Source organism: Cydia splendana, chromosome Z (genome assembly GCF_910591565.1).
Source record: "Cydia splendana chromosome Z, ilCydSple1.2, whole genome shotgun sequence".
Classification (NCBI taxonomy): Eukaryota; Metazoa; Arthropoda; class Insecta; order Lepidoptera; family Tortricidae; genus Cydia; species Cydia splendana.
Window position 1 is genome coordinate 41,044,204 of NC_085987.1, and position 27,902 is coordinate 41,072,105.

A 27,902-nucleotide genomic window follows, 5' to 3' on the forward strand; every position below is an offset into this window, starting at 1 on the left:
CGTATAATTTTCAGAAAATAATAGAGTTCGACCAAGAAATGTCTGCATCGATTTTGATAGCCCACACAGTGCAAGTGTTATTTATACGTCATAATTTCGTAGAAGTTTGACGTTTAAAATGACATTTGCACTGCGTGGGCTATCAAAATCGCTGCAGACTTTTCTTGGTCTAGCTCTATAAAGTAATAGTCTGATTCAGCGCTTAAGCCTTAACATAGCATTGAATCGGTGCCAAGGGTTTTAATGGGTGCGACCCGTGCGGCCTTGGAAAACAAAGTGAGTTTTACTTTAAAATGGTCAAAAATAGGTTCAATTACTTTTAATGTCTTAACATATCGCCAATCGACGATCACCCCCACGAGTATATTTTATAAACGATTACCATTCAGTACCTATCTATGCCCGTTGCTTTGATTTTCAGGGCACATACATGTTGATTTGTTGAAACTAGGCACCAGGTACTGTTTTTATAACAATGGTATTACGGTATTCCAAGTCATCTTTCTTTCCGACAATTAAGATTAAAATAACTATTAAGTTTATAAAAAACCGGGCAAGTGCGAGTCGGACTCGCGCACGAAGGGTTCCGTACCATAATGCAAAAAAAAAAAAAACAAAAAAAACGGTCACCCATCCAAATACTGACCACTCCCGACGTTGTTTAACTTTGGTCAAAAATCACGTTTGTTGTATGGGAGCCCCATTTAAATCTTTATTTTATTCTGTTTTTAGTATTTGTTGTTATAGCGGCAACAGAAATACATCATCTGTGAAAATTTCAACTGTCTAGCTATCACGGTTCGTGAGATACAGCCTGGTGACAGACGGACGGACGGACGGACGGACGGACGGACGGACGGACGGACAGCGAAGTCTTAGTAATAGGGTCCCGTTTTACCCTTTGGGTACGGAACCCTAATGAACACTAGAACCGAGGCCATTCTTACAGATAACTCTCGAGGCAATTTGACTGAAACTGCCGCTTGCAAGTTGCAAGCGTTCCAACTTGAAGAGTTAATAGTTTTACTAGTAGCCACGAAATATCATTGAACTTAATAATTACTTGATTAAGACTGATTTTGTGTTTTTCGTCTAAAGTCTTTAATGGGAATCGTGAGAACACATGATTTACACTATTTGTTCCCTAATAATTAAATTAGGTAGGTATGTTAGTACCTATGTTATTAATTATTTTTTAGGTTTGTGTTTTAAGTAGGTACTGCAACTAAGTATTATACCTATGTAAATTATAAAAATATAAACTGAAATAGATGTCATATGCTAAATAAAAAGGTACCAAGCCCTCCGATGGCTGTGGCCGGAATGAAACGTCAGCTTACGCGGCTATATTCCTACCTAACCACTAGAATACCCCGAACGATCTGCTTCATTCATACACTCCCTTCTAGAATTCCAGTCTATATAATCGACCCCGAGCTGCATCCATCGCTGTCATCGCCATTGTTACTAGCTCGGTACACATCTAAGACCGTCGAACCACTGTTACTTTTTACACTGTGACGGTGGTATTGTATTGTTTATTTCTTAATGCACATAGGTATACTTACTTTATAGTTAACCCCGTTTTTTGTTTGTCGGCTAAGGGCCAGTTGCACCAATCACATTTAACGGACTGATCAACATCACTCAGCAGTTAACTATGGACCTTCCCATAGGATAAAATTTAGCGAACGCTTTAACGGTGACAGACGGTTTGGTACAACTAACCCTAAAATGCGTAAAAACAACTTATTACGCGAATCGCCAATGGCAGGCGCACTAATAAGTAAGGTTCTCATAGGCCTAGCCTAGCGGAATGTGGGTGCGACTGCTATTCCTAATAGCCTAGTCGGCCGTTCTCCATTTTTAGGGTTCCGTCCCAAAAACGAGACCCTATTACTAAGACTCCACTGTCCGTCTGTCTGTTCGTCCGTCTATCTGTCACCAGGCTGTATCTCATGAGCCGTGATAGCTATAGTTCGTTTTTAGAGCATAAGAAAGAAGGTAAGCGATCTTGACATGTCTTTTAATTGAAAAACGCTTTTTAAAAATCAGTAACTATTACAGAAAGCAGAAGAATATAAATGATCGTAGATCCTTTAGATTCATAATTGTTACATATTTGCTGTGACCTATTTTTAAAACGTGTTTTTCAATAAAAAGACACATCAAGATTGTTTACCTTATTTCTAATGCTAAAAAAACGAACTATAGACGGTTGAAAATTTCACAGATTATGTATTTCTGTTGCCGCTATACTATAACAACAAATATTAAAAAGTACGGAACCCTCAGTGGGCGATTCCGACTCGCACTTGTCCGGTTTTTTTCTGTGATTAAAACACTTGGAAACTTGGAAATGTATGCCATGTAAAAGAACTCTGGTACTACATTTTCTTGCCGTTGACCTCAGGCTATACCTACTATTATAATTTATAATAAGGTCCTCGACGTCGATATTATTATAAGAATTCTTACATAAGAATGTAAGAATTCTTATAGTAATATTTATACACGCATCCATTGTATTATTTTAGTTTAATAACTCACTATTGTGGTAGTACAGTAGTAGGTACCTATTTATGTAAGTCCTGCAGAAGTAGTACTATTTTTATTCTTATTAAGTACTCTTCTATTTTTAAACATCATCTTCCTCACGTTGTCCTGGGTTTATGCCACGAGGCTATGGTTAATATTAATATACATCAAATTATGCAAAAATATTTTCCATATTGTCAATATCCAGAGAGGAAAATGGGGACTACGTTTGTATGGAGCAGCGGATGTCGCCTTTCCTCTTAAAGGCTGACTCACGCTAGACCGGGCCGGGCTCGAGCCGAGGCGTCCGACATGTCATTTTCTATGACGGCTGATAGGTGATCACGTGGTGCTTTCCATAGAAAACGAAGCGCCGGATGCTCCGGCCCGGCCGCGGCCCGGCCCGGTCTAGCATGAGTCATCCTTAATGCAGCAAATTCATTTGGTTTGCGGTTTCAAATTTTCAAAGTAGAACATTACATGTAATATTTTTTTAATACTGGTAATAATGAAATCTTAAGAAGTTTAAGAACAATAGCGCGTCGCGATACAAAAGCTTAATGCCTAGTCTCCGCTAATAAAACACGTTTATCAGCCGCATAGCTGCGAGACGAGAAATGTCCCATCATCTCTTAAGTGCACATTTTGTAAGAAGTTAATTGCGTCCTTCGCAAAAAATCTGACGTCGCTTCATACAGAGGAAATCCGCTGATTCCCGGAAAAAGCAATAAATCTTGCCTAGCCGCAGATAGTGGGTGGGGCGGGGTGTGAATATGCGTACTCCTGTACGGTCCCGGGTGCAAAAGGCAGATCAATAGGCGGGCGTCCTCCTGCTGGTGGCTGTGACTGCCCGCGGCGGCGCGCCATTCCTCGCCCGACCGTCGCCCGTGCGCCTGCCGCCCGCTGCTCCCGACCACTCGACACGCGCGACGTCAGATGGAGGTAAGTTCAACTATTACCACAACCTGTTTCAGATGCACCAGTGTATTACATTTATGTTTTGAACGCGTTTAACAAGTTTCTAGATTTACGTGTAACAGATTTATTACTTCGACGAAGTTTTGTGAACATTTTAAAATAGTTGCTTCTAACGAACCGTTGACTTTTTAAGGAATTTTTCGTAAATGTCCTTAAAGTTTGAGAAGCCACTTTTGTCTGATTTAATGTTTCGTTTTGATTTTATAATACATCGACTTGCGTCACTATCGAGATCATAATACTGTAAGACTACCTACCCTGCTTGTTTTAATTGTCATTAATTTTCCTTTCGGTGTTGTGGAAAAAATTACATATTTTGTCAACCGAAATTGATCTGTCAACGGTGAATAGAAATTAAATTACCCACGCAAACAAAAAATAAACGCTTACATTCGTTTGTTCGGATAAGCACCGTAGGTAAGTAGGTACTCATTAACAAACAAATTTAAATTTATGTAGGTAGCACGTGGGAAACCAAATTTACTTAGTTCATTATAAGGGGTATATTGCACACAAATTATTTAGGAGCGGAGGGGCCGACTTGAGAGGTTGCGCGCAGCAGAGTACCTAAGGGCGAGTTTTTGTTTGTGTGCGTTATCTCGTTAACAGGCAAACTGTGTTTGTTTGCGTAAACCCATGCAATTCATCCTCTCTCTCTAGCGCCCGGTTTGATTCCGTAGGCATTTTTAGGATTTCTTTTAGTGGAATGCCGCGGCGTACGTACCTTTTTTTGTTTTCAAGCGGATTGTCTAGGTGCTTGTTGTTGATTTATTTAACTGCTAATGGGGTGCCGTTTAAAAATAAGTGAGGACATTTGTCACTGGCGATGGCGAAGGATGAGTCTTTGCGCCTGAACGCTGATTATGAACGAATGGATAGTAATTCGTTATGAAATGGAATTGCACACCAATAAACTAAGGAATTTAATATTAGTTTTTACTATTATTGGACGTGGTTAGCGTTCAGTATCGTTTGATATCGCTAAAGCATTTTGTTTCAAGACAAAATTACTCGGGATCTTTAGAGACTTTGATGTAAACATTAAAATATGTTAAGCCGGTCGGCCGGAACCCTTTTTTTCTAAAGAGTTGCCCTTTCGGGCAGGTACTTGCGTATACAAAATGTCGGGACACCGACAGACAAACTGTCTCGTTTAATATTATTTATTGATGATAAAAAGCACAAGTGACAGTTGTGTTATTATCTAGGGACGTGGCGTGGGTCAGTTAATATTAGACGGGCGGATAAATAAGTATGTATGAAAGTCATTGACTGCATCGGTGTATCTACACCAATTAATTGCTTTAACTTAAGCGTTTAATATTGGAATGTAAGTTGTCAGTGTTATCAATGCCCCATTTGTACAGTAGGTACATATACATACTAATGATATGATGCCAATGTCTCCTTAAAATAGATTATAGATATAGATAATATCAATAAATTTGCATTTTGGAGAAATAGAACGAATTGACATACATAATTATTAGGTTAACACGTTATGTAGGGTACCTACCTATATGGTTAAAAGTTGTGAAACATATACTTTGTAATATCTTTAGGTATTTAAATAAGAGTAAACAAAATCTACCCCCAAATAGCTCCTTAAGCCAGTTGAGGGTAGATGAAAACATTACATGATCAAATAATGTAGGTTAAAGTCATGTCGTTCATTGACAGATCCAGGCGGTTTTGTATTTGGTTGGTTAACCAATAAATGTTAAAACTACTCGAAAATTTACAAATTATTTGTTTACATTTATTTAAATACCTAAAGTTCCAGAATATCTATAGGTATTGTTTGGTTGATGACTAAAACATTCAACTCAAAATGAGTAGGCAATAGACGGACATATTCATTTGTTTTACAAGGGTAAAACAACACCCCTCCTGATAATATCGATAGTATCGATACACGAGCAAGCCAAAGGTTCCGAAATTGACCAACGAGCGTAGCGAGTGGTTCTAAGAGGAATCTTGAGCGTTGTGAGGGAACTTTGCTCCCGAGTGAAACACATAATTCTTCACAATATAACGCGAGGAAAATATTTACTAAGTGTAAAACATAACAAATCATATTACAATTAACGTTATTAAAAAAATACCAAAGTAAGTATCACTTGAAACTCAATTTTATTAGTCAACATGAAGAAACATCTCAAACTTTCCATCGGTTACTTTGCCACCCTTGTGGAAAAATGCAACTTTCCCGTAAATTTTTGCATTAGGTATAAAGAGATTTTACAAGCTGGTGTAATGATAAATATATTAGTATTTATTTGAAAGTGTAGCTGTAGGTACCTAATGAAATTAAAATTTAACATTCTGACTGTAATTGTTTGCTCACTGAGTTTGAATAATATTTTAATTCGTCTTCCAATTTACATAGCGCTTATTAGAATCGTAAAGTTTATCAACTTAAAAATATTAGGGGTTGAATATATGTTTAAATAAGCTCATTTCTGAACCCTAGGCCACGTTTTCGTTAAGTGGAGTGGAGTGTAGGTAGTTCTACATTAATAGCATCCTAGGTAACCCCCGCCTAACAGCTCGGATGAGCATCCCTCAGGCCATTCAATTTAACGGTAAGTTTGATGCGATATTGAATTACATATTGCGTACCAATTTGACAGATTTAATATGTTTGTCAAATTGACTAAGTAATGTTTTCTTTAAGGATGACTCACCTAGACCGGGCCGTGCCCGGGCCGAGGCGTCCGACATGTCATTTTCTATGATGGCTGATCGGTGAAAAGTAGCACCGGAAGCTCCGGCCCCGGCCCAGTCTTGCGTCAATAGTACTGATTTATTGCAGACTTGTTTATGAAAACTATTTCGTACCGTACTAAGCAAAAAAACTGCGTATCCCGTAGGCAGTTTTATTATGGTTTTAGTCAGCATTAACAGTGGATGAATCAAGGAGCCAAACGTACTTCGTACCTTCGAATAACTTATTAATTTCCCTAATAGAAATACATATGTACCTATATCTAAACGGTTCGCGTTCAAAAAAGTATCTACCACAATCTAATTGTTCTACCTCTAGGCATACATTATAGGTATCTACATACTTTTGATGCATAATTTGATACGTAATTTTAAATGCTAATTTTACCTACAATATCCTCTAAACAATTTCTTAATCTTATGAAAAATATCGGAATTAAAGTGATTTATAGCTGTCTGACTAATTTCCTCAGCTTTCACAGACATTTCATTACACAAGTAGACATTTTATTGCCTGATACCGGAAATTAAAATTAGGTATCCGGATAACTAAACAAATGTTGTCAGATCCTTTAACATTTTCATTATGTTTACGACTAAGTATAAGGTTAACTAATAGTACTGTCCTGGCATATTCACGAGAGATTTGTTTTGCTGACATAAACCCTTCTACATTATCAATATGTACCTAACATATTTTAATTAATAGATGTAAATACATATATACAATTTTATTTATGTAGGTACGGTATATTAAGAACACACTCAACACCAGATAGCCTAAGCAAATTAGAAAAATCTGCGGAAATAATTCGTGTAGTTGTGAAAATTGGTACAGGTATACCTTGTGGTGTCCAGATAAACATACTAAAAGTCCTCGAGGGTAGGGGGTGTGCTGGGGGTGTAGAGGGGGGTTGAAGGTACCTTTTTTCATATTTTTGCTCATATCTCGAATATCTGTACGAATAGCATTATAATTACTCAGGAGAAAAGTTTTAACATAAAATTTACTACAAATTTGGTTATGTTTATTTTTACCCTGCGATCATTTAGGAGCTCTAGCTAAAGTTAAATAAGTGATAAAATAGACGCTTTAAGAAAACGTAGTTCTTTTGTAATTGTTCATCATAAATAAAAAAAATAGCTTAGAGTAAGCAAGCTAAGCGCCCTGCTGATAAAATATAAAAAAATAGGCAATGAGCATGTCGGGCCATGCTCTGTGTAGGGTTCCGTAGTTACCCGTCTGTCAAAATAGACTATTTGCCAAAACTCAAAAAGAGCTATACCGATTAGGTTCGCTATATTTTTCCTTGAAAGTCTTTACTAAGCTTTACAGTAAAGCTTAATAAAGACTTTCAAGAAAAAATATAGCAAACCTAATCGGTCGAGAAGGTTTTGAGTTTTTGCAAATAGCATATTTTGACGGCTTGCTTCCGCAGCTTGCCCAAATTCGGCTTAATTTGACGTGGCTAAGAATAATATTTTATTATTTGTTACATGTGTATTTCGGAAAGGATTTATTTAACACCCGGAACGAATGAAACATTAATTATCACACAAATATAAATGCTCGGTAAATTTTAGACGCCATTACTGTCCAGCGTAATCAAATTGGAAAAGGCTTAACAAAACAACGGTTCATTTGACTAATTAGAGCGACAACATTCATGATTCCAATTCAGGAAATAGCTGGTTCCATTTCCAAATGTATAAAATACATATGGTATTCTGGAACCGCATTATGGTATTTTATTACGACACCTAATTACCAACATCACTATTATGTAGGTAGGTAGGTTAGGTAGGTATGTACCTACCTATCGAGTTTCGCAGTTTTTACAAGTTATTAGCGCATTAACGGAGGAAATTATTTGAAATGAAAAGCATTGTCAATTAAACCTAAGTGAACATCTAAAGTGAAAAGTTACACTTTTCATGAGTACAGTCCATAACTTTGTACTTGGTAGGTAGGTATACTTATTTAGAAATAGAAAACCAAATGACAATCCCAGTTGAAAATTTTCTGAACATTTCGTAAGTCGTGATAGCCAAATGCAATAATCAATTATCTTGGAAGCGTCTAAAGAATAGACACCAAACGCTTATTGGATAAATGTTATGTAAGTAGGTACCTATATTACGAGTATTATGTACATTTACTATGTTCAGCCGTCAATAGCCAGACTAGCTGAAAGGCATAGAAACTACCTACACTAAACCGACTAGATGAACTTTGTCTCGACTGTTTGGAGGCAATCTGCATTTCAAAGGTGTCACCCATGAGCTTAATTGGAAAGTCCCTCCTAGCACCGCCATGGAGAGGTCGGCGGAATAATAGAACGTCCACAATTCGCTTAAGCTCATTGTGGCAAGGAAGTCGGTCATTAAAGTCGACCCAGTACCGTCTTTACCATAAGGGCACACGGGGCCCGTGCCCAGGGCCCCCATCCTCGGGGGGCCCTGAAGGACAGACAGTATCAGTATATTTGATTACCCATGCTAAATAGAAGATCATAGTAGAAATATGTTAGTTGAATTAGCTTTCTTTACTTTAAAAAAGGGCCCCAAATTCTTATGTGCCCAGGGGCCCCAGCATAGTTTGAGACGGCCCTGAGTCGAGCTCATCCAACAGCACTGGGGCAGCATTGTTCTTATCTAGTAGGTAAACAAACACTTCTCGAACACATTATCACACTTTTCTCTGGAATTACCTGCTCAATAATCATCAGATCATCACTTAAAATGTTGTTGTATATAAAGAAACTCACAAAGTAATGAAATGAACCAAATAACCACTGAAAAATATAATTTCTAATAAGATTTTCATCAATAATCGCAGTAGTCTTTTCTTGGTCTAACTCTAGTAGGTACACATGCTATAAGTCAGTTAACGGGTGTCAACGCGTTTGTTAAGCATTTATTTACGAATAACTTGCCCTAGCTGTTATTGAGTAATTGACCGGGGTGACTTTCAAATGCAGGGGCTACTTTAAAATTCTAGTTTTTAAGCCATAATATATATTTATGCGAGATTTTTGACAGTAGGTGAATATGAATATGTAGTAATCTAACTAGTTACAGGAACATTTTCAGTCAATAATGAATAATGGTAATTCTATGGCCGTTTTAAATCTATCAAAGTAACCCCAAATTTTCCAAAGTCACCCCGGTCTACGGTACTTTTTAGGGTTCCGTACCCAAAAGGTAAAACGGGACCCTATTACTAAGACTTGGCTGTCCGTCCGTCCGTCTGTCTGTCACCAGGCTGTATCTCATGAACCGTGATAGACAGTTGAAATTTTTACAGATGATGTATTTCTGTTGCCGCTATAACAACAAATACTAAAAACAGAATAAAATAAAGATTTAAATGGGGCTCCCACACAACAAACGTGATTTTTGACCAAAGTTAAGCAACGTCGGGCGTGGTCAGTGCTTGGATGGGTGACCGTTTTTTGTTTTGCTTTTTTTTGTGTTTTTTTTTTCATTATGGTACGGAACCCTTCGTGCGCGAGTCCGACTCGCACTTGCCCGGTTTTTTTTATTATGATGTATGAGGAGTTTGGGTTAAATATTGAAAAATAAATTAGAACCACTTTCCGACATTCGATAGTTTTTTTTTTTTTACTATTTTTATAGTTGTAGGTCCTCGCTTTCAATACGGGCGGCCTATAACTATTATTACTTCGTTTCATTAGTTTTTATGAATGTATTATTATGCAGTTTATTTAGATATATAAAATATTATAAATATAATTATATATGCATATATATTAGGCACTTTATTTACGTATATAACATATTATAGTATATAGCATGTTTATGTGTTATTAAATTTTTTAAGTGTGTTTATTATTTTACTTATGAATTTTTCGAACGATGTTTTTGTTATTTCTTTTTCTATTATTTTAGATATATCATATGGGTCTATTTGATGTAGTTCACAGAGAAACTCGTGGTCACAGCGGAAGTATGAATATTTGGGACAGTGTTTGAGGAGATGGTCGATAGTTTGTGGAGTTGTGTCATCGCATGGGCAGGTATCAGTGTCGGTGATGTGGAAGCGAGCTAGATAGGCTTTGTGATATCCATGACCGGTAAGTATTTGAGTGAGTTCGAAGGTGAGTGACATATGCTTGCGAAGTGTTGTTACATGTGTAAGTGTAGGCAGATGTTGCTTTGTGTGGGTTCCTGTTGTACTGTTTGTGTACATTTGTTCATGTTTTCCTACTATTGTTTTATGTAGGTTCTTTTTATGAAAGGATAGGGGAAATCTGCAGAAATCAGGACTTCTGTGTAATGATGCCGCGTGTTTGGCGGCTGTGTCTGCTGCCTCATTGCCGTGAAGGCCGGCGTGGGCCAACAAAAATGGATTTCTCCTGCTTGTTGGATTTGGCGGATTAATTTATGGATACTGTTTATTGTTCTGTTTGTGCTGCTGCGATTTGCAACTTCTTGCAGCGCAGACTTCGAGTCCGAGAAAATTGTGATTTTTTCAAGGCCCAGTATGATGCATTCATGACACGCTCCTTCTATAGCCACACATTCAGCCTGAAAAACTGTACAGCTCTTATGTAGCTTAAATTTTTTAGTTCTGTCACTTCCATCAGGGTAGTGTATAACGAATGCCGCTCCTACTCCTGCATCGTGCTTGCTTCCATCAGTGTAGATTCTGTGCATATCTGACGTATAATAAGGTTCTACGTCGTTTTCAGTAAGTATGTCGGTTATATTTATAGTAATTCTGTCTGCAGGGTGTAATAAGCCAGTCACTGGTACTCTTTTGTCATATGTTATGTCGTCTGGCAGGTATTCTGTCAGTCTGGTTCGTTTAACAGTTTCGATGGAAGCAATTTCTTGCACTTTCAGCGGAAGGGGCGCGAGTCCAGCTAGTGCTATCGATTGTATGGTTGGGAGAGTTCGAAAGCCATGTATAATTTTGATAGCGAACCCGCGTTGCAGGCTTAGAAGTGCTTTGTTCACTTTTTTATATTTAATAGCGTGATGCCATACCTCAGCCGCGTATGTTATTGTGGGTTCAATGACTTGTCGGTAGATTGTGCTGACATTTTCAGAATGGACCCCCCATGTTGGTCTTACATACATACACATTTTTTTGTAAATATTTTGTGCCTTATTAATTATGTATTCTACATGTTGAATAAATGTTAAACGCTGGTCTATAATTACTCCGAGTAGTTTGAAATGTTTATTAAATGGGATTTGGATATTGTTAAAAAATATTTTGGCGTTTTTGGCTTTCGGCGTTGGTGAGATCATTTGTGTTTTCGCAGGTCCGAATTTTAACTTATTGTTTTCCCCCCACGTATATACCATCTCTAGGATGCTATTTGTGTTTAACTCCAGTTCAATTAAATCTTTTCCGTGACAAATTAATAGAATGTCATCCGCATACGCTTGTATGTGGGTGTTGGTTCGTGATATTTGTTCCAGCAAGGTGTCGGTTATAGTGTTCCAGAAGATAGGTCCAAGGACAGATCCTTGGACACATCCTCTGGTTTGCGTTTTTGTTACGGTGGCGTCGGAATAGTTTAAAGTGATTGTTCGTTCTGTGAAGTAGCTACGTATGAGATTTAATATATTATTCGGGCAGTTTATGTTACTAAGCCGGTTAATCAAGGCTGGCCACCATGCGTGGTCGAAAGCTCCTTGTATATCTAAGGATATTACTATAATTAATTTTTTGTTAAGTTTTAGTTCCTTCATGGTATCAATGGCGGTAATTAGTGCATCTGTTGTTGTTTGTTGTTCTTTAAAACCAAATTGCTTGGAGTTGCAGGCGTATCTTGTATGCATGTAGTTGATGTAGTACGTTAATCTCCTCGCAATAAGCTTTTCTAGAACTTTCCCTAAAATATTTATTAATCCTATAGGTCTATATGAGGCGAGCTCGCCATAACCTGACTTGTTTGGTTTCGGTATAGTTTTTATGTACGCGGATTTCCATGACTTTGGAAAGTATCCTAGTAACAAACATCTATTATATAATTTTGTGATAAGTGCCGGGTACGAGTCGATGAAATGTCTACATATATCTGAGGTTAAGTGGTCTACGCCTGGAGCCTTCTTAGGATTCATATTATATATGGCTTCTTTGATTTCTTCGGTCGTGAATGCAGGTTCATTATTTTGCGTATTAGAGTTCATTGTATTTTGTGTGTTGTCATTATCGTTTCTTATTTGTTGGTGGTACGGAGAGTCATCGGTTGGGTTATCTTCGGGGAAGAATTTGAACATAAGTTTTGCAGCTGTGTCATCCGTAGACTTTGTGTAGTTGGTTCCGTCTATTTTCAAAGTTGCCGGTGGCTGTGGCTGAGGTGTACTTTTTAGCAATCTGTTTGTGACAGACCATACGTTTTCTCTATCTTGCTTATTGCAGAAATTTTTGAAGTTATCAGTAGATGTGGTCCGGATTTTTCTGCTGTATTCATCTCTGGCCTTATTTATTTCTATAATTATGTTAGTGAGGTCTTTCTTTCCGCGTTTCAGATCTTGAAGTCGGTGGTGTAAGTGGATTACTTTCTTTTTTAATTCAGTAAGTTCTTCAGTCCACCATGGAATTTTCTGGTAGGGTGTTTTGCGTCGGAAAATGGCATCACAACTCTTGTTTATTGTTTGTGTTATGTTAGTTATGTACGTGTCGATTTGATCTGCGCACAATGAGTCAATGTTGACTGTGTCTAATGACATTTGTTCAAAGTCTTCTTTTAGTTTTGTCAAAGTTTTCCCAGTTGGTACGGTCAGTATTATATATAAAAGTTGTTGTTGAGATCTTCTTTTTTAGTCTTTCCTGATTGAGATTGATTTTAAATTCTATAGCGTGATGATCTGAAGATGGTATGATGTTCTGGTTTACCTTCCAGTCTATAATGTTTCTCGATGTGTTTAGTGTTGTCAGGGTAAGGTCAATTATAGAGGTTCTTGTTTGTCCTTGTGCGATCGTTTCAAATGTTGGTTCATTTCCTTGGTTGCAAGTCACTAAATCATTTGCAATGGCAATATCATACACTTCTTCACCTCTTTCATTGTTCCTTGTGGAGCCCCAGGTTGTATGCCATGCGTTAAAATCACCACATATGACGTGTTTTTGTCTTTTGTTATTTTGTAGGAACTGTTCCAGGTGGGGTAGAGTACGTGAAGGATCTTCGCCAGGTTCTACATAGATAGAGGTAAGCATGATTTTATTATTTTCAAGTGATAACTGCACTGTTGAGAAATTGGTTGTTATATGTTGAGTGAGTCCAAGGTAAGTGCCCAATTTTTTATTTATTGCAATGCATGCTTTGGTTCTGTTGGTGGCGTCTGATTTTTGGTATAAGTCATATCCATTAATGGAGCTTAATTTATTATTTTTGCCAACATATGGTTCAGATATCATGATTATATCATGTTCTTTTTCAGCGACATTATGTTTCATTTCTTTGGTTGCTGCATAGCCACGTCCAAGATTACACTGTAATACTGTGAGAGCGGATTTTCTTTGTTTTGTACCTTGTGGGGGACCCTTAACAATATCGTATTGCCGCTCGTGCTATTCGGTCCCATTTTTGCCATTCCGGGCAAGTCTGGCTATAGGCTGGATGATCATGTTGGTTTCCATTTTCTTTACAGTTGGTGCAGCAGGGTGTGGCTGTGTTTCTTGGGCAGCTTCTTGTATCATGTCTCTCTGCACAAAAGCCGCATCGCATTTCTGAGCTGCATTCAGTTGCGCGATGTCCATAGCCCAGACAGTGGTAGCACTGCAGAACCGGTGATTGATCAACAGCTAGTACCGATTGATATCCGATCCGCACTTTTTGATTTTGCATAGCCGCCCAGACTTGTGGACTTGTTTCAACAATGACATTTTTGATTGCAGCATTTCTTCCTCTAACACTGCGTATATATTTGATGTGAATGTCTTCTTTTTTGATGGTCCCCAGGATTCTGTGATTCTGTTTGTTTAGAGCATCAACAATCTTTTCACTGGCGTATTCTGGGATAACCCCAATAATTTTTATTGTGGGGTTCTTAATTTGAGGCGCGTCTACAGTTATTCCATTTGTTTTTTGTCTAATAATAGAGCTTAGCTTTTGTTGGTCTTGTTCTGAGTCACATAAGATGACCACCTTCTTTTTCTTAGTCGCCCGAATTCCTTGCACTCCAATGCCTATTTCCGCGATGTTGACTTTTTGTTTTATTTCATTGATGATATCGTCTCCTTCAGTGTTTGGATCCATTGACTCTAGTATAACAGCATAGCTGGTGGTTTGGACATTTTTTAAGCTTGTAAGATGTGCAGTCTCAGAAATAGACTGTACTTTCGTTGGTTTAGACGATTGTGGGCTCGTGCTAGTGGCTCGTGTTGCAGCTGCATATGAGATAAATTTTCGGTGTTGTTCTTCCGTTTGCTGGCCGTCTGGCTTGCTTACATATTCATGTAGAAACGGCGCTGCAGAGGTGGGGTGAATTGTCTGTAGTTGTCTTATTTCTTTTTTGAGGTTAATCATTTGCTCTTGAATCTCATTTATGTGTGAGAGACCACTTGTTTGCATTATTCCAATTTCCTTTTGTAGCTCAGTAATTGGTTTTCTTACCTCTATTTCCAGAATGTTTTCAATGTTGTTGCAGTTAAGTTCTTGGTTCACAGGTTTACATTGGGTAAGGATGTTTGGAAGTTTTTTGACCATATGTATTTGTTGCTCCATCAGAGCAAGTATGGCGCGTTTGTTTGACGCATTGAGGTATTTTTGACCAAGGAGTTCGCTGGTCAGGTTTGCTATCTTTTCTGTTACGTCTGAATACATTTGTAGGTTGTTGGTTTCCTCAGCTTTCACAGACATTTCATTACACAAGTAGACATTTTATTGCCTGATACCGGAAATTAAAATTAGGTATCCGGATAACTAAACAAATGTTGTCAGATCCTTTAACATTTTCATTATGTTTACGACTAAGTATAAGGTTAACTAATAGTACTGTCCTGGCATATTCACGAGAGATTTGTTTTGCTGACATAAACCCTTCTACATTATCAATATGTACCTAACATATTTTAATTAATAGATGTAAATACATATATACAATTTTATTTATGTAGGTACGGTATATTAAGAACACACTCAACACCAGATAGCCTAAGCAAATTAGAAAAATCTGCGGAAATAATTCGTGTAGTTGTGAAAATTGGTACAGGTATACCTTGTGGTGTCCAGATAAACATACTAAAAGTCCTCGAGGGTAGGGGGTGTGCTGGGGGTGTAGAGGGGGGTTGAAGGTACCTTTTTTCATATTTTTGCTCATATCTCGAATATCTGTACGAATAGCATTATAATTACTCAGGAGAAAAGTTTTAACATAAAATTTACTACAAATTTGGTTATGTTTATTTTTACCCTGCGATCATTTAGGAGCTCTAGCTAAAGTTAAATAAGTGATAAAATAGACGCTTTAAGAAAACGTAGTTCTTTTGTAATTGTTCATCATAAATAAAAAAAATAGCTTAGAGTAAGCAAGCTAAGCGCCCTGCTGATAAAATATAAAAAAATAGGCAATGAGCATGTCGGGCCATGCTCTGTGTAGGGTTCCGTAGTTACCCGTCTGTCAAAATAGACTATTTGCCAAAACTCAAAAAGAGCTATACCGATTAGGTTCGCTATATTTTTCCTTGAAAGTCTTTACTAAGCTTTACAGTAAAGCTTAATAAAGACTTTCAAGAAAAAATATAGCAAACCTAATCGGTCGAGAAGGTTTTGAGTTTTTGCAAATAGCATATTTTGACGGCTTGCTTCCGCAGCTTGCCCAAATTCGGCTTAATTTGACGTGGCTAAGAATAATATTTTATTATTTGTTACATGTGTATTTCGGAAAGGATTTATTTAACACCCGGAACGAATGAAACATTAATTATCACACAAATATAAATGCTCGGTAAATTTTAGACGCCATTACTGTCCAGCGTAATCAAATTGGAAAAGGCTTAACAAAACAACGGTTCATTTGACTAATTAGAGCGACAACATTCATGATTCCAATTCAGGAAATAGCTGGTTCCATTTCCAAATGTATAAAATACATATGGTATTCTGGAACCGCATTATGGTATTTTATTACGACACCTAATTACCAACATCACTATTATGTAGGTAGGTAGGTTAGGTAGGTATGTACCTACCTATCGAGTTTCGCAGTTTTTACAAGTTATTAGCGCATTAACGGAGGAAATTATTTGAAATGAAAAGCATTGTCAATTAAACCTAAGTGAACATCTAAAGTGAAAAGTTACACTTTTCATGAGTACAGTCCATAACTTTGTACTTGGTAGGTAGGTATACTTATTTAGAAATAGAAAACCAAATGACAATCCCAGTTGAAAATTTTCTGAACATTTCGTAAGTCGTGATAGCCAAATGCAATAATCAATTATCTTGGAAGCGTCTAAAGAATAGACACCAAACGCTTATTGGATAAATGTTATGTAAGTAGGTACCTATATTACGAGTATTATGTACATTTACTATGTTCAGCCGTCAATAGCCAGACTAGCTGAAAGGCATAGAAACTACCTACACTAAACCGACTAGATGAACTTTGTCTCGACTGTTTGGAGGCAATCTGCATTTCAAAGGTGTCACCCATGAGCTTAATTGGAAAGTCCCTCCTAGCACCGCCATGGAGAGGTCGGCGGAATAATAGAACGTCCACAATTCGCTTAAGCTCATTGTGGCAAGGAAGTCGGTCATTAAAGTCGACCCAGTACCGTCTTTACCATAAGGGCACACGGGGCCCGTGCCCAGGGCCCCCATCCTCGGGGGGCCCTGAAGGACAGACAGTATCAGTATATTTGATTACCCATGCTAAATAGAAGATCATAGTAGAAATATGTTAGTTGAATTAGCTTTCTTTACTTTAAAAAAGGGCCCCAAATTCTTATGTGCCCAGGGGCCCCAGCATAGTTTGAGACGGCCCTGAGTCGAGCTCATCCAACAGCACTGGGGCAGCATTGTTCTTATCTAGTAGGTAAACAAACACTTCTCGAACACATTATCACACTTTTCTCTGGAATTACCTGCTCAATAATCATCAGATCATCACTTAAAATGTTGTTGTATATAAAGAAACTCACAAAGTAATGAAATGAACCAAATAACCACTGAAAAATATAATTTCTAATAAGATTTTCATCAATAATCGCAGTAGTCTTTTCTTGGTCTAACTCTAGTAGGTACACATGCTATAAGTCAGTTAACGGGTGTCAACGCGTTTGTTAAGCATTTATTTACGAATAACTTGCCCTAGCTGTTATTGAGTAATTGACCGGGGTGACTTTCAAATGCAGGGGCTACTTTAAAATTCTAGTTTTTAAGCCATAATATATATTTATGCGAGATTTTTGACAGTAGGTGAATATGAATATGTAGTAATCTAACTAGTTACAGGAACATTTTCAGTCAATAATGAATAATGGTAATTCTATGGCCGTTTTAAATCTATCAAAGTAACCCCAAATTTTCCAAAGTCACCCCGGTCTACGGTACTTTTTAGGGTTCCGTACCCAAAAGGTAAAACGGGACCCTATTACTAAGACTTGGCTGTCCGTCCGTCCGTCTGTCTGTCACCAGGCTGTATCTCATGAACCGTGATAGACAGTTGAAATTTTTACAGATGATGTATTTCTGTTGCCGCTATAACAACAAATACTAAAAACAGAATAAAATAAAGATTTAAATGGGGCTCCCACACAACAAACGTGATTTTTGACCAAAGTTAAGCAACGTCGGGCGTGGTCAGTGCTTGGATGGGTGACCGTTTTTTGTTTTGCTTTTTTTTGTGTTTTTTTTTTCATTATGGTACGGAACCCTTCGTGCGCGAGTCCGACTCGCACTTGCCCGGTTTTTTTTATTATGATGTATGAGGAGTTTGGGTTAAATATTGAAAAATAAATTAGAACCACTTTCCGACATTCGATAGTTTTTTTTTTTTTACTATTTTTATAGTTGTAGGTCCTCGCTTTCAATACGGGCGGCCTATAACTATTATTACTTCGTTTCATTAGTTTTTATGAATGTATTATTATGCAGTTTATTTAGATATATAAAATATTATAAATATAATTATATATGCATATATATTAGGCACTTTATTTACGTATATAACATATTATAGTATATAGCATGTTTATGTGTTATTAAATTTTTTAAGTGTGTTTATTATTTTACTTATGAATTTTTCGAACGATGTTTTTGTTATTTCTTTTTCTATTATTTTAGATATATCATATGGGTCTATTTGATGTAGTTCACAGAGAAACTCGTGGTCACAGCGGAAGTATGAATATTTGGGACAGTGTTTGAGGAGATGGTCGATAGTTTGTGGAGTTGTGTCATCGCATGGGCAGGTATCAGTGTCGGTGATGTGGAAGCGAGCTAGATAGGCTTTGTGATATCCATGACCGGTAAGTATTTGAGTGAGTTCGAAGGTGAGTGACATATGCTTGCGAAGTGTTGTTACATGTGTAAGTGTAGGCAGATGTTGCTTTGTGTGGGTTCCTGTTGTACTGTTTGTGTACATTTGTTCATGTTTTCCTACTATTGTTTTATGTAGGTTCTTTTTATGAAAGGATAGGGGAAATCTGCAGAAATCAGGACTTCTGTGTAATGATGCCGCGTGTTTGGCGGCTGTGTCTGCTGCCTCATTGCCGTGAAGGCCGGCGTGGGCTTTAATCCAACAAAAATGGATTTCTCCTGCTTGTTGGATTTGGCGGATTAATTTATGGATACTGTTTATTGTTCTGTTTGTGCTGCTGCGATTTGCAACTTCTTGCAGCGCAGACTTCGAGTCCGAGAAAATTGTGATTTTTTCAAGGCCCAGTATGATGCATTCATGACACGCTCCTTCTATAGCCACACATTCAGCCTGAAAAACTGTACAGCTCTTATGTAGCTTAAATTTTTTAGTTCTGTCACTTCCATCAGGGTAGTGTATAACGAATGCCGCTCCTACTCCTGCATCGTGCTTGCTTCCATCAGTGTAGATTCTGTGCATATCTGACGTATAATAAGGTTCTACGTCGTTTTCAGTAAGTATGTCGGTTATATTTATAGTAATTCTGTCTGCAGGGTGTAATAAGCCAGTCACTGGTACTCTTTTGTCATATGTTATGTCGTCTGGCAGGTATTCTGTCAGTCTGGTTCGTTTAACAGTTTCGATGGAAGCAATTTCTTGCACTTTCAGCGGAAGGGGCGCGAGTCCAGCTAGTGCTATCGATTGTATGGTTGGGAGAGTTCGAAAGCCATGTATAATTTTGATAGCGAACCCGCGTTGCAGGCTTAGAAGTGCTTTGTTCACTTTTTTATATTTAATAGCGTGATGCCATACCTCAGCCGCGTATGTTATTGTGGGTTCAATGACTTGTCGGTAGATTGTGCTGACATTTTCAGAATGGACCCCCCATGTTGGTCTTACATACATACACATTTTTTTGTAAATATTTTGTGCCTTATTAATTATGTATTCTACATGTTGAATAAATGTTAAACGCTGGTCTATAATTACTCCGAGTAGTTTGAAATGTTTATTAAATGGGATTTGGATATTGTTAAAAAATATTTTGGCGTTTTTGGCTTTCGGCGTTGGTGAGATCATTTGTGTTTTCGCAGGTCCGAATTTTAACTTATTGTTTTCCCCCCACGTATATACCATCTCTAGGATGCTATTTGTGTTTAACTCCAGTTCAATTAAATCTTTTCCGTGACAAATTAATAGAATGTCATCCGCATACGCTTGTATGTGGGTGTTGGTTCGTGATATTTGTTCCAGCAAGGTGTCGGTTATAGTGTTCCAGAAGATAGGTCCAAGGACAGATCCTTGGACACATCCTCTGGTTTGCGTTTTTGTTACGGTGGCGTCGGAATAGTTTAAAGTGATTGTTCGTTCTGTGAAGTAGCTACGTATGAGATTTAATATATTATTCGGGCAGTTTATGTTACTAAGCCGGTTAATCAAGGCTGGCCACCATGCGTGGTCGAAAGCTCCTTGTATATCTAAGGATATTACTATAATTAATTTTTTGTTAAGTTTTAGTTCCTTCATGGTATCAATGGCGGTAATTAGTGCATCTGTTGTTGTTTGTTGTTCTTTAAAACCAAATTGCTTGGAGTTGCAGGCGTATCTTGTATGCATGTAGTTGATGTAGTACGTTAATCTCCTCGCAATAAGCTTTTCTAGAACTTTCCCTAAAATATTTATTAATCCTATAGGTCTATATGAGGCGAGCTCGCCATAACCTGACTTGTTTGGTTTCGGTATAGTTTTTATGTACGCGGATTTCCATGACTTTGGAAAGTATCCTAGTAACAAACATCTATTATATAATTTTGTGATAAGTGCCGGGTACGAGTCGATGAAATGTCTACATATATCTGAGGTTAAGTGGTCTACGCCTGGAGCCTTCTTAGGATTCATATTATATATGGCTTCTTTGATTTCTTCGGTCGTGAATGCAGGTTCATTATTTTGCGTATTAGAGTTCATTGTATTTTGTGTGTTGTCATTATCGTTTCTTATTTGTTGGTGGTACGGAGAGTCATCGGTTGGGTTATCTTCGGGGAAGAATTTGAACATAAGTTTTGCAGCTGTGTCATCCGTAGACTTTGTGTAGTTGGTTCCGTCTATTTTCAAAGTTGCCGGTGGCTGTGGCTGAGGTGTACTTTTTAGCAATCTGTTTGTGACAGACCATACGTTTTCTCTATCTTGCTTATTGCAGAAATTTTTGAAGTTATCAGTAGATGTGGTCCGGATTTTTCTGCTGTATTCATCTCTGGCCTTATTTATTTCTATAATTATGTTAGTGAGGTCTTTCTTTCCGCGTTTCAGATCTTGAAGTCGGTGGTGTAAGTGGATTACTTTCTTTTTTAATTCAGTAAGTTCTTCAGTCCACCATGGAATTTTCTGGTAGGGTGTTTTGCGTCGGAAAATGGCATCACAACTCTTGTTTATTGTTTGTGTTATGTTAGTTATGTACGTGTCGATTTGATCTGCGCACAATGAGTCAATGTTGACTGTGTCTAATGACATTTGTTCAAAGTCTTCTTTTAGTTTTGTCAAAGTTTTCCCAGTTGGTACGGTCAGTATTATATATAAAAGTTGTTGTTGAGATCTTCTTTTTTAGTCTTTCCTGATTGAGATTGATTTTAAATTCTATAGCGTGATGATCTGAAGATGGTATGATGTTCTGGTTTACCTTCCAGTCTATAATGTTTCTCGATGTGTTTAGTGTTGTCAGGGTAAGGTCAATTATAGAGGTTCTTGTTTGTCCTTGTGCGATCGTTTCAAATGTTGGTTCATTTCCTTGGTTGCAAGTCACTAAATCATTTGCAATGGCAATATCATACACTTCTTCACCTCTTTCATTGTTCCTTGTGGAGCCCCAGGTTGTATGCCATGCGTTAAAATCACCACATATGACGTGTTTTTGTCTTTTGTTATTTTGTAGGAACTGTTCCAGGTGGGGTAGAGTACGTGAAGGATCTTCGCCAGGTTCTACATAGATAGAGGTAAGCATGATTTTATTATTTTCAAGTGATAACTGCACTGTTGAGAAATTGGTTGTTATATGTTGAGTGAGTCCAAGGTAAGTGCCCAATTTTTTATTTATTGCAATGCATGCTTTGGTTCTGTTGGTGGCGTCTGATTTTTGGTATAAGTCATATCCATTAATGGAGCTTAATTTATTATTTTTGCCAACATATGGTTCAGATATCATGATTATATCATGTTCTTTTTCAGCGACATTATGTTTCATTTCTTTGGTTGCTGCATAGCCACGTCCAAGATTACACTGTAATACTGTGAGAGCGGATTTTCTTTGTTTTGTACCTTGTGGGGGACCCTTAACAATATCGTATTGCCGCTCGTGCTATTCGGTCCCATTTTTGCCATTCCGGGCAAGTCTGGCTATAGGCTGGATGATCATGTTGGTTTCCATTTTCTTTACAGTTGGTGCAGCAGGGTGTGGCTGTGTTTCTTGGGCAGCTTCTTGTATCATGTCTCTCTGCACAAAAGCCGCATCGCATTTCTGAGCTGCATTCAGTTGCGCGATGTCCATAGCCCAGACAGTGGTAGCACTGCAGAACCGGTGATTGATCAACAGCTAGTACCGATTGATATCCGATCCGCACTTTTTGATTTTGCATAGCCGCCCAGACTTGTGGACTTGTTTCAACAATGACATTTTTGATTGCAGCATTTCTTCCTCTAACACTGCGTATATATTTGATGTGAATGTCTTCTTTTTTGATGGTCCCCAGGATTCTGTGATTCTGTTTGTTTAGAGCATCAACAATCTTTTCACTGGCGTATTCTGGGATAACCCCAATAATTTTTATTGTGGGGTTCTTAATTTGAGGCGCGTCTACAGTTATTCCATTTGTTTTTTGTCTAATAATAGAGCTTAGCTTTTGTTGGTCTTGTTCTGAGTCACATAAGATGACCACCTTCTTTTTCTTAGTCGCCCGAATTCCTTGCACTCCAATGCCTATTTCCGCGATGTTGACTTTTTGTTTTATTTCATTGATGATATCGTCTCCTTCAGTGTTTGGATCCATTGACTCTAGTATAACAGCATAGCTGGTGGTTTGGACATTTTTTAAGCTTGTAAGATGTGCAGTCTCAGAAATAGACTGTACTTTCGTTGGTTTAGACGATTGTGGGCTCGTGCTAGTGGCTCGTGTTGCAGCTGCATATGAGATAAATTTTCGGTGTTGTTCTTCCGTTTGCTGGCCGTCTGGCTTGCTTACATATTCATGTAGAAACGGCGCTGCAGAGGTGGGGTGAATTGTCTGTAGTTGTCTTATTTCTTTTTTGAGGTTAATCATTTGCTCTTGAATCTCATTTATGTGTGAGAGACCACTTGTTTGCATTATTCCAATTTCCTTTTGTAGCTCAGTAATTGGTTTTCTTACCTCTATTTCCAGAATGTTTTCAATGTTGTTGCAGTTAAGTTCTTGGTTCACAGGTTTACATTGGGTAAGGATGTTTGGAAGTTTTTTGACCATATGTATTTGTTGCTCCATCAGAGCAAGTATGGCGCGTTTGTTTGACGCATTGAGGTATTTTTGACCAAGGAGTTCGCTGGTCAGGTTTGCTATCTTTTCTGTTACGTCTGAATACATTTGTAGGTTGTTGATGACGGCATATTTTATTTCGGTTACTCTTGAGTCCTCTTTTTCATTGCCCTCATGTTTATATTTTTGTTTCTTGCTATTGTTGGTCATGGTGGCGAAATCTGTTATGTGCATACTTTCTGTGGTTTCAGACAGAACAGTTGGGTGCTCTTGGTTTGGCCAGTTGTTGTCTATATTAATTGGGCTGCATTGTTCCAAAGTAAGCGCACTTATCTGTTCAGCGTCTACTGTATCTGGATCAAGAATGAATGTTAGGTTGGCGGGGTCCTCTAGGTCAGAGTTATTAGAGCGCAGTGACGGATCTGCATCTTTAGTATCCCTGGTAAACTCCTCAGGTAATTCTGAGGACTGGCCCTCTGATAAGCGGAGTTTTCTATGAGAATTAGGCGGGGTGCGTAACATTGTTTATAACTTGTATTCATAAGAAACTCAAGTAAACAATATGTATTGACAGGAGCAAACAATTTTGTTACGCACGCATTTTACCGTGTGGTCGTAGATACTACGTCTAGATAATATTGGTACGTTTCACAGCTTTGTAATTGTTCATAGATATCACAATTTTCCACGTATTTATCACTATTTTCCGATAAAATTATTTATTTTCCGCGATAACAACAAACATACGTGACATTGACGTCTGACTTTTTATCGGGTTATTCGATAGAGTCAATTTGGTATTGAAAGACCGTTGACTATATACGTGACAAGTATGACGAGCTGATCTATGATTGATACCGAGGGTGGCGGTGGAGTGCTTAGGGCATACTGAAAATTCCTGGACTGGCCACTTAGAAAAAATAAGTCGTCATACATCAGAATCCAGAAACTTTCAGTATGGCCCACGTACCTATAAGAACTTAGGTGACAAATTAACGCAACCTCTCGTCGAGTTTGGATTTGTTAGAATCGTCTCAAAGAGATGATTGTTGAATTATTTGTACAGTCGGCGTCCAAAACTGTATCATAAACTAAAAATCAAAAAATCTCATTTCAATTAGGTATGAACATTTATGATACCTAATTATGACATCTACTTACATACCGTAGGTATATATATGACTGTGTTGTAAATACCTATGCCAAAGATTTTTCTAGGTATGCGATTAAATTCTCAAAACCAAGTTGCAATAGCCTAAACAAAAGAAACACGATTAATAGCCACACAATTAACTCACTTAAGGTACATATGTACCTGTCGAAGAGACTCAAGAACTTGAAATTATTGCTGCAATATTATATTCCATTTATATAACATTGTAACATGCCTATTCGTTCGTGTACGTCAATATTCATAAGAAAAGTCTAATAAAAGTCGTAGGTACGGAAACATCAATTAGACACGCATATCCTCGCATTTATTTCCCAGGTAGGTACCTAATAAGTAAATGTAATAATCAATCAGAATCATTATCTACATACTTACCATAAATGCATAAAGATGTTCAGGTAGGTATACTTAAAATAATGCAATTTAAAAAGTTTATACATTAAAGTCAAGTTTTTCTAGTAGATACGGTATTCAGCGCACCAACTTCTGGGAATATCGAGCAGCAATACGACTCCATGTTTGGTTTAAATCTTAATTCGGTATTGGAATTTGGTACAAGCATGTACTTCTAAATATTCAAATAGGTATGCTGCGTGACCTATAGGGTGGCGAGAAAACACATATTGATCGACATGCGTGCCTTTTGAGGCCAAAATCCTTCTTTTTGGAAATTCATTAAAATTATAGCGTTTAATTATGATATGGGCTATAAAATCCGTATCAATTTCAATTAACACAGTTAGATTACTAATGTCATGACCCCTTCATTTAACTTTGCCGTAGTAGGGTATATTAAGTACATTCTTAGTGAAAAGATTTTCACCTCTCCCAACCAAATGCGACATAAGTAATAGAACTTCTTAGTAAAAAACATGAAAAATCGATTCAAAAACGGTCTAGGCATCGCGTAACACACGAAACCCGATAGAGCTAAAACATTCTTGTTATCGTGTTGTTGTGGTGTGTGTTGTGTTGTGTGTTGTTGTTCCGCACGGAATCGGTGTATCGGGGCGCCGGAATAGTTTTTAAAACGGTTTTGCGTTGTAAATTCGAACAAAATGGAAGCAAAATTCTCTCGTAGTTAGCGCCAGAATGCCAGGGATATTGTTAAAATGACTAACGACTAATAGTCAAGCTTTTTTATTATATATGAGCTCTGTGCCCGTACATAGTTGTTACGATCTCGAGGTCTCAGTTTCACTGGTTCAGCCGAGCGCTCAACCCGCCTGCAGTAGGTAAATATGAATACTATGTCAGGTCGGGTTATGCCCTTTACCCTTTACCTATACCACCAGTTAAAAGTTTTTCCGCAAAAAGGAGTTAATTGAAACGGGGCGTTTTTGAAACTGAATTTACTTATAGTTAGCTGATACAACTTCCTGCTGTTGAAACACTGGTTTTACTTTTTAGGGTTCCGTAGCTAAAGGGTAAAAACGGGACTCTATAACTAAAACTCCACAGGCTGTCTGTTTGTCTGTCTGTCTGTTTGTCACCAGGCTGTATCTCATGAACCGTGATAGCTAGACAGTTGAAATTTTCACAGATTATGTATTTACGTGACCGCTGTAACAAAAAATAGTAAAAACAATATAATGAATATTTAAGTGGGGCTCCCATAAAAAAACGTGATATTTTTGCCGTTTTTGCGTAATGGTACGGAACCTTTGGTGCGCGAGTCCGACTCGCACTTGGCCGGTTTTTATTTAACTAAGTACGTAGGTACTTATTCGTTTTGCGCACTGGAGCACGGAGGATCTTAGATTTGTGCCAATTAGGTATGAATATGAATACCTACATATAAACATTTTACGTCATTCTTAAGGTTAGCAGTCCGAGTTTGCTTGACATTAAACTAAAATCAAATTTGAAATACCTGGTCGTCAAACACTGAAGAACAGTACGGCTACCACCAGTTTTGACATTGACATATTCGCTCACGTCTATGTAACTTACTTTCTATGCATCTCGCTCGTACATGCATATTAGTGCAAGTGAGATGAACAGAAAGTAAATTACGTAGACGTGAGCGTTATGACAACGTCAAAACTGGTGGTAGCCGTACAGTCGTCCCCATTCCCCCCATCAAAACTATAATATATATATTCGTGTACCGATCGCTTAGCAGCTTAGGTACTCGGCGAGCGGTAGGTTCGGATGTGATACTACGATTAATTACTAAATGTCAATATTAATTATTTCCCTTTAGAGTTTGGCTGTTCGTCCATTGTTAAACATTTATCTTATTCACGCTTTTAATTCATTTTAATGCGAATGCCTTCTAATATAAATTAATAAAATACCTAAAATAAATAGGTAACTGAAAATTACAAATGAAGATGTTTATTGTTTACCTACCAATCTCAGACGGCTGGTGATGGCTCCTCTACACGAATGGCCAACGCCGGCCAATCCAAGGAACGCAGCCATGCGGTAGACTGAGATAGCAATATCACTTGCTCCCACTAATGCATAAATGCGTCCCTTAGATTGGCCGGCGTTGGCCATTCGTGTAGAGGAGCCTTGAGACGTTGACTACGATGTTACCATGGTATAATAATATACTCCGCCTGGTACTCTATTCCCGTCTTTTCTAGGTCACCTAACTGACACAAGCCTACGTCATCATGCGACAGCGCTATATGATAATATGCGATAGCGCTATATATAGCGGCCATGTTATTGTGACGTAGGCCTGTGTCACTCTGGGAATAGAAGACTATGTTTTATTAGACCATGGATGTTACGACTCGGTGACTTATTAATAAGTAAAGACTTATCGGTGAATAAGTAGGTACAATAGTGTCTTAGGTGGTAAGTGACAATTGATTGCTTATTCTACTATTTGTACTATACAGATTGTACTAGGGGCTGTCCATAAATTACGTCATCGATTTTTGACGATTTTTGACCCCCCCCCCCCCCCCCCTATAATCATCCAAAAATCATGCTTCAAATGACCCCATTTCCTCCTACTTCATGCTACCGTCATCCGATGTCCAGACCCCCCCCCCTAATTTGAAATGACATAATTTATGAATAGCCCCCTAGCATGCAAAAATCTGCATCTGCATTATGACCTAATACTAAGTTTAGTCATATACTAAGTTGTAACCTACTCGTACTAGAACACAACTGCACAACTACCACTACCGACCCTCTGTGTTAAAAAATGGTAAGGTATGGTAAGGCTATATTCCTTCGTAGGTACCTATACCTACCTATATGTATAGTTAGCAAAACTATAAGCTTGCAAACCTTTTTGCTAAGCTAATAGATTTCTGACTGTACCTACACTACCTATTTATATTACAGAATTGATTTGCCACACAGGCACACATACATTTCTACATTCTTCTACATACAGGTTGGCTCAAACATACGCTGACAATTTTTTTTAATAATATTTTTAATTACACGTATTTTAC

At 37.9% G+C, this 27,902-nt stretch overlaps 2 protein-coding genes across 2 annotated transcripts in view; both read left to right on the forward strand.

The window, feature by feature from the left end:
• LOC134804104 (uncharacterized) overlaps positions 1-27,902 on the forward strand; it is a 450,088-nt gene that overhangs the window by 107,792 nt on the left and 314,394 nt on the right. The gene's annotated exons all lie outside the window — the stretch shown is intronic.
• Positions 3,345-27,902, forward strand: part of LOC134804260 (uncharacterized) — a 42,237-nt gene continuing 17,679 nt past the window's right edge. Inside the window, exon 1 of the mRNA XM_063777231.1 lies at positions 3,345-3,480. Within this exon, the coding sequence (XP_063633301.1) occupies positions 3,475-3,480 (6 nt within the window). The 5' untranslated portion in view covers positions 3,345-3,474. The remainder of the gene's footprint in view (positions 3,481-27,902) is intronic.